At 58.4% G+C, this 11,274-nt stretch overlaps 1 protein-coding gene across 1 annotated transcript; it reads left to right on the top strand.

Annotated features, from left to right (window-relative positions):
* Window positions 1-6,402: 6,402 nt before the first annotated feature.
* On the top strand, window positions 6,403-11,050 carry FZD2 (frizzled class receptor 2). Its single transcript, XM_051825743.2, has one exon. It carries the CDS (start codon window positions 7,720-7,722, stop codon window positions 9,442-9,444), a length of 1,725 nt encoding a protein of 574 aa, XP_051681703.1. The 5' UTR covers window positions 6,403-7,719; the 3' UTR covers window positions 9,445-11,050.
* The last annotated feature ends 224 nt before the right edge of the window (window positions 11,051-11,274 follow it).

Here is an 11,274-nt window from a genome sequence, read left to right as displayed (position 1 = left end):
GCGGATGAAAGACCTCTCTCTCTCTCTCTCTCTCTCTCTCTCTCTCTCTGCCTCTCTCTATCTCTGCCTTTCCTTCTCTCTGTGTAACTCTGACTTTCAAATATAAACAAATAAATATTAAAAAAAAGAAAGAAATTTCTGGTGACAGAAATAAGGGAAGAGAGAGAAGATCTTCCATCCACTGGTTCACTCCCCAAAGAGCCACAACAGCTAGATCTAGGCCAGACCAAAGCCAGAAACCAGGAACTCCATCCTGCTCTCCCCCAGGGATTGGCTGAGAGTCACCTTCCATTGCTTTCCATGGTGCATTGGCATCAGAAGCGGAGCAGCCAGGAGTCCGACTGGCACTCTGATATGGGACAGGGGCATTCCAAGTGGCTGTGTCACAGTGCAGTCCCCTGTCCTATGTTTTAATTCCATTTGTCCATGAATTTCTTGAAGTACCCTGATAGCTCCAGAGCCTGTGTGAGAATCACGTGGGGATTATAAATTCCGATCAGTGGGCAGGGCCCAAGGAATCTATATTCCTAGCAGGTGCATCCCAGCCTCCCGTGACCTGCTGATTCTGGGGCAGGTGGCCTCTCGGCTTTCAGAAACTTTGTCCTGGGGCTGGAATGCTCATGCTGCAGCCTCACGGAGGACGGAGAGCACAGGACGGCTCGAGCCCCTTCCCCTCAGGAGAGCAAATCCTCAAAGCTGGGTGCTCCATCCTGAGAAATACCAGCCAGGTGGAGGCTCAGCCCCGGGCCCGGGATTTGCACCCAGCCGCGCCATGAGGGCGAGCCGGCTTCAGCAGCACACACAGGCATTCCCTTGGGTCTGGTTCACTTAATTCTCCACTCCCACTCTGGTCCTGGGGTTCAAGGTCTTTGAGATCCTGTATCCATCACAGGGTTTTTTTTAGAGAGCATCTTTGTCCTTGAGGGGATCAAGAGTTCCACAGAGAAGGAGAAAAGTGAGACAGAGGGGACAAGGGTGTGCGTGGGGGTGGGGCGAGGTGGCACTTCCATCCCAAAGAGCTGCAGGTCCTCAGGGAAGCCGGCGGCACTCGCCAAATTTCCACACCAAGAATCTCCTGGAGCCCCCTTCCTTCTCAGCCAGTTTCTTCTCTTGGCTCTTACTGCTCACCCCAAAACCCTCCGTTCTAAGGGAAAGGCACTGATGGATGCCAGCATCCTGGCTTTCTCCCCCTCGGGGGCCACCCCCCAGGGAGGGGGTCGCCCCATGCAAGAGCAGGTGAGGGACTGTCCTCCTTGTCAGGAGTCCCCCCCACTCACTCCTAAGGCCTTGGGTCCCCTGCAGCCTGACACAGCCAGGGCCCCCCAGGCCTGGCTCCTAGGGGGCGGAGCCTCCCAAGGCAAGGGCACGATTTCGGGTTGGGGGAGGGGGACATCTAGAGCAAGAGGGGAGTGAGGGCAAGGGTGGGGGTGGGTGGAGAGCCAGGTCCTCGCCAGTAAATCAGAGCTGCTTTCCCAGATGGAGTCGTAGCCGCTTTGATTTCGCCAGTCGCCCCTCCCCCTCGGCGGCCTCCCCTCACCCCCAGCTCCGAGGCTTCAATTCCTCCCTGAAAAGCAGCGGGGCCTCCTTTCAAACCGCCCGGCTCCTCCAGCCCCGAACAACAGCTTAAGTTACAGGAAAGAGAAAGGGGAGGGGTGAGGTGGCCCAGCCTGGAGGGAAAGGGCAGAAATTCTGGGAGAAGCCAGGGGCGAGGGAGAGTGGAAAGGAGTCTGGGAACTGAGAGAGCAGATGGAGTTGGGAGCTGGGGTGCAGGTGGGATGGGGGAGCGGGCTCTGCACGAGCCTACATTGGTCCTCCCTCCCCAGCCAGTGCCCCACACCCCTTCCAGGACCCCAGAGCATGTGAAAGTCTGATTCGGCCTCCCCTATTTCTCACCTCTTGGCCTGAGGTTCTAGAAGGTTCTGAGAGAGTATCTGACCCATTCATCCTCAGAGATGCTATGTCTTAGGACTAGAGGCAGGGTGACCTGAGAACCTCACCAACCAAATCCAGCACCAGTTTTTCCCGCTTCCTCCTGCCCAGACTGCTCTGGGCTGCCTGCACCACACTCTGGCTCAGTATGTGCCTGGCTAAGGAAAGTCCTTAATTAACAGATCATTGGTTCTATCTAGCTAATCCTTTTATTGCCTGTTTTGCCTTCAAAGACCTTGGGGAAAGGTGTTGGGGAGATGAAGCGGACACAGCTAACCTCTGCTGAGTCCCCCCCTCCTCTGCCCCAAAACCAGGGCAGCCGGGGTACCCCTAGGGCTGGGGTGAGGTGCCCTGAGGGAGCCCCAGGAGTCCCAGGTCTCCTGGGGGGGGGCAGGAATCTGCAGTCTCACCCATGCAGGTGTTGGTGGCCAGGCTCAGGGCTGCAGGAGGAAAGGCAGGTTCCCCAAAGGCAGCAAGATCCTGGGTAGGCCCAGGAGGGGGCTCCCTCCTAGATGCTGAAGGCCCAAACCTGTCCATTTAGAGGAGATTACTTTACTTAGAGAATAAAACCTTTTAGGGCCGGCGCCGCGGCTTACTAGGCTAATCCTCCACCTAGCAGCGCTGGCACACCAGGTTCTAGTCCCGGTCAGGGTGCCGGAGTCTGTCCCGGTTGCCCCTCTTCCAGGCCAGCTCTCTGCTGTGGCCAGGGAGTGCAGTGGAGGATGACCCAAGTGCTTGGGCCCTGCACCCCATGGGAGACCAGGATAAGTACCTGGCTCCTGCCTTCGGATCAGTGCGGTGCGCTGGCCGCAGCAGCCATTGGAGGGTGAACCAACGGCAAAAGGAAGACCTTTCTCTCTCTCTCTCTCTCTCTCTCTCTCTCACTGTCCACTCTGCCTGTCAAAAAAAAAAAAAAACAAAAAACAAAAAACAAAAAACAAAAAACAAAGCAAAAAAAAAAAAAAAACAACCCTTTTAGAACCTTAAAGGATCTAAAGCGATACCCTCTTCCTTGCTCTCTGCCTCCTAATCACACACACCGCTATCCCCCTTTTAGGGTGCAGGGACCTCAGTGCCTTGGGAAGCAAAGCACCCTGGCCCGGGGTCGAGGACCCAACCGCTGAGCACGCAGGGACCCTGGAGAAGCAGCCCTGGAGAGCCTGCACATGGCTCCTCTGGGAGCAACGGGCTCTAGAGCAAAAGAAGCAAGGAGTTAGGGCGGAGGCCCCAGATGGGAGGTTGGAGGGGGCCCCCTGGGCAGTGCCCCAAGGTTTGTATGGCTGGTGGCAGCGTCCTCTGGGCCGTTCTCCCATGACACGCCTCCCGTTGTGGAATATTGCTGCCAACAGTCGGTCGTCACTTCACTCCTCTGTGACACATAGCTTTCCATCTAGTGTGGGTGTCACTAAGCATGAACGTTTTTTTTCTTCCTTTGTTTTGTTTAAAGATTTATTTACTTATTTGAAAGGCAGAACAACAGAAAGAGAGGTGCAGGTGGAGGGAGGGAGGGAGGGAGAGAGGGAGAGAGAGAGAAACGGGTGCTAGAGGTCTTCCATCCATCCGCTGGTTCACTTCCCAAATGGTTGCAACAGCCAAGGCTGGAACTATATCTGGGTCTCCCACTTGGGCCATCCTCCACTGCTTTTCCAGTAGCTTTGACAGGGAGGGGGACTGGAAACAGGGCAGCCGGGACTCTAAGTGGCGCTCTGATATGGGATGCCAGTGTTGCAGGTGGCGGCTTAACCTGCTACGCCAAAACAATGGCCTCTCCCATCTCTCTTTTTTTGACATTAATAATAGTGCATATTCCTGAGCCACTGTGATAATTCAATACATGAGTGTAACGCGGCGATCAAATCAGGGTAGCTAGCATTTCCATCTCCTTACTCGTGTGTGTGTGTGTGTGTGTGTGTGTGCTGTGAATCTTCAAGCTCTCTCCTAGTTCCTTATAAAACACATAACACATTGCTGTGAACTGTAGTCACCCCACTAGGCTGTAGACTGCTCTTATCTAAATGTATGTTGGTGCCCATTGACCAGCCTCCCTCCCCCTCTCTGCTGCATCCCAGAAGTCCACTTCCTTAGCTTCCACCTGTAGGTGAGAACACGCGGTACCCGTCTTCCTCTGCCTTCTAGCCTGGTCCCTTGTGATTGCTTCTGCACTGGTACCTGTGGCTCCTCCAGCTGCCCACAGGCGCCGGCTAAAACCCTAAGCTCTCTGTGCAGCACCCTCTCCAGGAGCCCAGACTCCTGGACTGCAAGGTATCGAAGGCCCCCTGCTTTCTTAAAGCCTCCTCTGCAGACATTCCCAGAAGCACATGGGGCTCTAACGGGGCCAAAGCATTGTGCTCCCTGCCCCCAGCACCCCACCACACCCTTGTATGCGCCCCTTGTATGCACCGTTCCCTCGGCTGTTTACTTGTCTGCCTCCCCATCGGTTCTGATTCCTATTTCTCCACCCAACACTGCTCACGCGGCCTGCGAGGCCCTGCAGGTCTGCTTCCTGCTGGCCTCTAGCTCATCCCACTTCATTTCTCACTCCAAGGCTCCTGGACTCCAGCTCCGCCACATGCCCTCCCCAGCCCTGTAAGTGAGTGTCTCCCAGCGGAACGGAAGCCTGCACTCAGTATACCGCTGTTAAGTGGATAAAGGCACACTATTTGGAGGCGGGCATTTGGTGCAGGGGATGAGACCCCCATTTGGGACGCCAGTAGCGCGACTCCACTGCTGACGGCAGCTTCCTGCTGATCCCACAGCACCTACCAGGGTGATCTGGAACCAGAAGTCTCAGCAGAAGTGTGTTGAAGCGGCTCCCGCTCCCCCTCCGCGTTGGGGAGGACAGCGAGGGAGTAACTGTCACTCAGGCCTGGCCAGAGGGCAGGAAAACGGGTTTGTCATGGAAGGAAACTTAAGATGCTGCGCTTGCATGGGAGACTTGCTCTCAATTTCCTACCAGGCGGTGAGCTTCCTGAGCGGGGCCGGAGCCTGTCTTCCCCTCTGTGGCACAGCGGGCCGCCGGCCTCCCACGCAGCAGTGCCTGGGTTCCAGGGGCCGCTCAGCTTCCTGCGAGGCACATATCCCGGGAGGCAGCAGATGATGGCTCAAGTTAGTTGGGTCCCCTGTCACCCACGTGGGGGACCCGGCTGGAGTTCCCAGTTCCTTGTTGAGGGCATTTGGGGAGTGAATCAGTGGAGGGCAGATCTCTCTGTGTCCCTCTGCCTTTTAAGTACATAAAATAGAAATTAAAAAGCAAAAAGAAAGACGCCCTAGGGCCAAACGGGGGGGGGGCAGCAGTGGGGACAATGCAAGTGGAGGAACAGCAAAAATAAAGAAATTAAAGTTTTAAAAAAGTGTATCCCGGCCGGCGCCGCAGCTCAACAGGCTAATCCTCTGCCTAGCGGCGCCGGCACACCGGGTTCTAGTCCCGGTCGGGGCGCTGGATTCTGTCCTGGTCACTCCTCTTCCAGGCCAGCTCTCTGCTATGGCCCGGGAGTTCAGTAGAGGATGGCCCAAGTGCTTGGGCCCTGCACCCCATGGGAGACCAGGAGAAGCACCTGGCTCCTGCCTTCGGATCAGCGTGGTGCGCTGGCCGCAGCGCACCGGCCGTGGCGGCCATTGGAGGGTGAACCAACGGCAAAGGAAGACCTCTCTCTCTCTCTCTGCCCACTCTGTCAAAAATAATTTTTTTTTTGAAAAAAAAAAAAGTGTATCCCTTTGTTTTGAGGGAAAACTGTTCTTCCTAGAGCAGGCAAAAGGCGACTTCTCCAGGATTCAGTAAGGAGCACGTTCAAGCTGTGAAGAACCTGAAAATGGCGATGCCATTCATTCAATCATGGACAAGCCCCTCGGCGAAGCTGTCAGCCCGGAGCCCTGGAACCCACTGTGGGGTTCCGTGTCCTTGCCACGCCTTTCTTCATCCTTTCTTTCCAACGTCTTTTTGTTGTTTTTAAAAGCAATCCTTTTCCAGAGGCGGGCTGGGAGGCTCTGGCCCAGGCCGAGAAGCCAAGGGGCTTCCCAGAATCAAGTTTCTTTTCTCGTTTTAAGTCCCCTTCCTCCTGCCTTCCCGAGAGACCACGGCAGTGACTGACCCAGCATCCAGCGTCAGGCCCAGGAGAGCAGCGTGCCAATTTCTCCCTCTCCTCCTTAGCCCTCCCTGCCCTCCACAATTGTAAATCCTGGAAGGAGTGTGGGTGGGGGGGAGAAAATGTGTCTAAAGGCACAGGAACCCCGCGGGCCGCCCCCCACCCCCCGCCAGCCCCTGGCCAGGTGAGCGAGCCCCCGCCTCCTCGCTCCCGCAGCTCCACCCCTTCCTGGTGTGGAATCGCTTAAGGTTTGGGGAGAACGCCCCCCTCTCCCAGGAGACCGGGTCTGGAAGCTTTTAGGAGGCGGAGCCGAGGTGGGGGCAGGGGGGAGAAGGCGAGTTTCCCCCTCAATGCTCGCAGGGCCCTAGAGTCGTGTCTGAGCTCAAAACTGCCCTTCACCCCCTACCATTAACTTTCGATTAAGACCTCCTCCTCCCAGCAACTAAAGTTTACTTTGCATAATTCAGATTTGCCTCGGAAGAAGGGGAGGCCGAGGCCGCGGCGCGGGGCAGCCCTCCGGGCCCACGCCCCGCCCCGCCCCCAGCCCGCAGCCCCGGGCCTCTGAGTTCCTGAGTTTTCTCACTTTGAGGTGCCACCGAACACAAAGCACCATAATGGGCTCCTTTGTGCGGGCTATGGGGCAATTACGCCCGGGAGTACCGGCCCCTTTAAGAGCTTCTTAAAGAAACAGGCTCTCCTTTTCCAGAGGGTTATTTAAGGGTGTGTGTAGGGGGAGGGGCGAGACCAACTACTAGGGGTCTGTGCGGCGGAAGAAGTGGAACTTTTGTCTGGACTCCACGAGAAGAGGCAGAGAGCAAAGTCTTTGCAAACTGCTCAGTTTTTAAGAAATCTGCTCATCCTTCCCCTCCTCCCCCCTAAATTTTATACTTGAGTTTTTTTTTTTTCTTCACTTGATTTGTAAAATTGGGTTGGAATAGGTGGGGCTCGGGGAGCCAGGGCTCGGGTGAGGACTTAGGGACCCCTGCGGGGCAGGGGTCCAGGCCCCCCGCGAGGAGGCGTGAGCCAGGCTCGCAGGGCCCTGAGCCAGCCGCAGCTCCGGAGAAGTCCCGGGCTGGGCCGACGGCCCGCACCGTACGAACAGCTGTCTCTTTAAAAAGCAAAGGGGCGGCGGTGGCGTGGGGGGGGGGCAGTTTTGTTGGCATCTGATTTCTGATCTCATTATGTTGTGGTCGACCAATCCGGCCCTCCGGGCTGGTCCTCGATTTTAAATCTGATTGGCCGAGAGCACATTTTGGGACGGTGCTTAGAGCTCGACGGGGCGGTTTCAAGGATCCCTTTTTTTGGGGGGCTAAGGAGAGGGCGGGGCCGCCAGCGGGGGCCCCCTTGAAACCGACTAATTGGGATCGGAGAGGCCGAGGTGAGGGCTGGAGGAGGCACAAAGGAGTCGCCGGGTGGAGGAGGGAGGCGAGAGGGGGAGTTGGGAGGCGAGAGGCGGAGGCAGGGGAGGAGAGAGGGCAGCGGTGCGCCGCGGCTCTGGCGGCTCAGTGCGACCGCGGCGAGCGAGCGGGCAGGCGCACCGCCCCCTCCCCCGCCCGGCCTCCCCAACTCTGCGGCCGCGAGCAAAGTTTGCAAAGCGGCGCGGGAGGCGGCGGCCGCAGCCCGGCGGCAGCGGGGAAGGCGCGCGGTCTCGGGGTTGGGGGCGGGGGCGGGGGGGCGCCCGGGAGCCGGGCGGGGGGCGGCGGCCAGCATGCGGCCCCGCAGCGCCCTGCCCCGCCTGCTGCTGCTGCTGCCGCCGCCGCCGCCGCTGCTGCTGCTCCTGCTGCTGCCCGCCGCCGGGCCGGCCCAGTTCCACGGGGAGAAGGGCATCTCCATCCCAGACCACGGCTTCTGCCAGCCCATCTCCATCCCGCTGTGCACGGACATCGCCTACAACCAGACCATCATGCCCAACCTGCTGGGCCACACGAACCAGGAGGACGCGGGTCTGGAGGTGCACCAGTTCTACCCGCTGGTGAAGGTGCAGTGCTCGCCCGAGCTGCGCTTCTTCCTGTGCTCCATGTACGCGCCCGTGTGCACCGTGCTGGAGCAGGCCATCCCGCCGTGCCGCTCCATCTGCGAGCGCGCGCGCCAGGGCTGCGAAGCGCTCATGAACAAATTCGGGTTCCAGTGGCCCGAGCGCCTGCGCTGCGAGCACTTCCCGCGCCACGGCGCCGAGCAGATCTGCGTGGGCCAGAACCACTCGGAGGACGGGGCGCCCGCGCTGCTCACCACCGCGCCGCCGCCAGGACTGCAGCCGGGCGCCGGGGGCACCCCGGGCGGCCCGGGCGGCGGCGGCGCGCCCCCGCGCTACGCCACGCTGGAGCACCCGTTCCACTGCCCGCGCGTCCTCAAGGTGCCGTCCTACCTCAGCTACAAGTTTCTGGGTGAGCGCGATTGCGCGGCGCCGTGCGAGCCGGCGCGGCCCGACGGCTCCATGTTCTTCTCGCAGGAGGAGACGCGGTTCGCGCGCCTCTGGATCCTCACCTGGTCGGTGCTGTGCTGCGCCTCCACCTTCTTCACGGTCACCACGTACCTGGTGGACATGCAGCGCTTCCGCTACCCGGAGCGGCCCATCATCTTCCTGTCGGGCTGCTACACCATGGTGTCGGTGGCCTACATCGCGGGCTTCGTGCTCCAGGAGCGCGTGGTGTGCAACGAGCGCTTCTCCGAGGACGGCTACCGCACCGTGGTGCAGGGCACCAAGAAGGAGGGCTGCACCATCCTCTTCATGATGCTCTACTTCTTCAGCATGGCCAGCTCCATCTGGTGGGTCATCCTGTCGCTCACCTGGTTCCTGGCGGCCGGCATGAAGTGGGGCCACGAGGCCATCGAGGCCAACTCGCAGTACTTCCACCTGGCCGCCTGGGCCGTGCCGGCCGTCAAGACCATCACCATCCTGGCCATGGGCCAGATCGACGGCGACCTGCTCAGCGGCGTGTGCTTCGTGGGCCTCAACAGCCTGGACCCGCTGCGCGGCTTCGTGCTGGCGCCGCTCTTCGTCTACCTGTTCATCGGCACCTCCTTCCTGCTGGCCGGCTTCGTGTCGCTCTTCCGCATCCGCACCATCATGAAGCACGACGGCACCAAGACGGAGAAGCTGGAGCGGCTCATGGTGCGCATCGGCGTGTTCTCGGTGCTCTACACCGTGCCCGCCACCATCGTCATCGCCTGCTACTTCTACGAGCAGGCCTTCCGCGAGCACTGGGAGCGCTCCTGGGTGAGCCAGCACTGCAAGAGCCTGGCCATCCCGTGCCCGGCGCACTACACGCCGCGCACCTCGCCCGACTTCACCGTCTACATGATCAAGTACCTCATGACGCTCATCGTGGGCATCACGTCCGGCTTCTGGATCTGGTCCGGCAAGACGCTGCACTCCTGGAGGAAGTTCTACGCGCGGCTGGCCAGCGGCCGGCACGGGGAGACCACCGTGTGAGCGGCCGCGCGGGGACGGCCCGCGCCCCGGATTTTATTTTTCTAAATAAAGAACAGTCGAAACCATTTCTTTTTTTTTTTTTTTTCCTAAGGTCTTTTTTTAAAAAAAGAGAGAGAAAACTCTGCTCAACAGCCCACCAGGTTTGTAATTAAAACTGTAAATAGCCTTTGTAAATTTAATTATATATTTTCTATTTAAAAGGAAAAAGAAAAAAAAAAAGAGCAGCGACGGCGCCAGGGCTGAAGGAGTTGGGTGGGGGGGCAGGTTCCTTTTTTAAGGAGGGCCGGGGTCCACCGTTCGGGAGTCGCGCGCACCTGGGCTGGGGCTTGCGTGGGGCTCGGCGGGCGGCGCCTCGCCCCGCGCCCCGCGCCCCGCGCCCCGCGCCCCGCGCCCCGCGCCCCGCGCCCCGCGCCCCGCGCCCCGCGCCCCGCGCCCCGCGCCCCGCGCCGAGCAGGCTGGAAGAAGTTGGCCTTGGTTCCGTCCGGTTTCCGTCAGAGCCACATCTTCGAGCCCCCTCGTGGACGCTGGGCCTGGGGAAGCTGCAGGGTATTTTTGAAAGAGACTTGGGATTTTTTTATTTCCCTCTCCCTCTTTGCTCTCCCCACTCAAGTGGCCTGTCTCCTTCGCCCGGTCTCCGGAGAGCTCCGCACGGGGATGAAGATTGGAAAACAGAACAAAACCAACCAACACCGGCCCAGTGCCGGGGCCTGGGGTGGGGGCTGGGGCGCGGGGAGCCAGTGGGCCCAGAGGACCGCTCCGTTCTTCCTCTTTTCTTCTTTGCCACTCCTGCCCTCAGCGCTTAGGCCTGGCAGAAAATGCCCGGCGGCAAAGTGCGTCTTGAAACCACCTCCCGGGCCTGGCGGCTGCCCCCACCCAACAGAGCATTAGCCACGGGCATTGGCTGCAGGCCGGGTCCATGGGAGACCGGCCTCTCGTCCCTTCTCCCTCTACTGCCTCTCTCTCTCTCTCTCTTTCCCTAGGGAGCACGGTGCCTGGCATTCGGTTAGAGTCTGCGAGCTGGTTTGTGTGTGCCGTGTGGGTTTTATTGTTGTTTGTGGCTTCTTTTTCTATTTTTTTTCCCCCAGAAAAGCACTAAAAAACGGGCTGGGTTGGAGGGAGGGGGATGGGTGGCCGGGTGGGATTTTTAGTTTTCCTTTGACAAAAGACTGGTTTCTTTTCCAACTTGTCCACACACACACACACACACACACACACACACACGGGTGGTGTGTGCTCTGGCTCTGGGCAGGCTCTGGCTGCAGCCTGCCGGAGTGTTTACATGACTTTCTATATCACAAGATTGATAGAATGTTTACAACAGATGTTTCTTATCTCCCCCTTCCCCCACAAACAAAAGCCAAGACTTTATTCTTAAGTTAGCTGCCTGGGAAGTGAGGTAGACCGTCTGACTGCTGGGATGAGAATCCCAGTTTCCAATGCATCATTTCCCTCAACTATTTGGAATATTTTAGAATTTTAATTCCAAAGAATTGATTTGAAGACAAGTATGCCACATAACTCGACTTTCACCCTCTCCTGTTTCTTGATAATAGTGCAAATTAAAAGCTAATAATCATCTTAATAAAGTGTATGTAATTATCTTTGAGCGATCTAGCCCTTTAATTGTATTTAACAGGGTTGTAACGTTTTATTAGTTTAACCAAACCATAGCTCCTTCCCTCCCCGCCTTACCTCCTTGGTTGGGGGTGGGGGAGAGAGGGGGACTTCATGCTGAGACCTTGCTGAGTGCCTTCCCAGCCTTCCTGGTCTGACTGGGACCAGGGAGAAAGTAGGTTCCAAGCCCTACTTGCCACGGATTGTTCATGGTGG

Source organism: Oryctolagus cuniculus, chromosome 17, assembly GCF_964237555.1.
Source record: "Oryctolagus cuniculus chromosome 17, mOryCun1.1, whole genome shotgun sequence".
Lineage (NCBI taxonomy): Eukaryota > Metazoa > Chordata > Mammalia > Lagomorpha > Leporidae > Oryctolagus > Oryctolagus cuniculus.
This window is presented reverse-complemented; position numbering and strand designations above follow the sequence as displayed.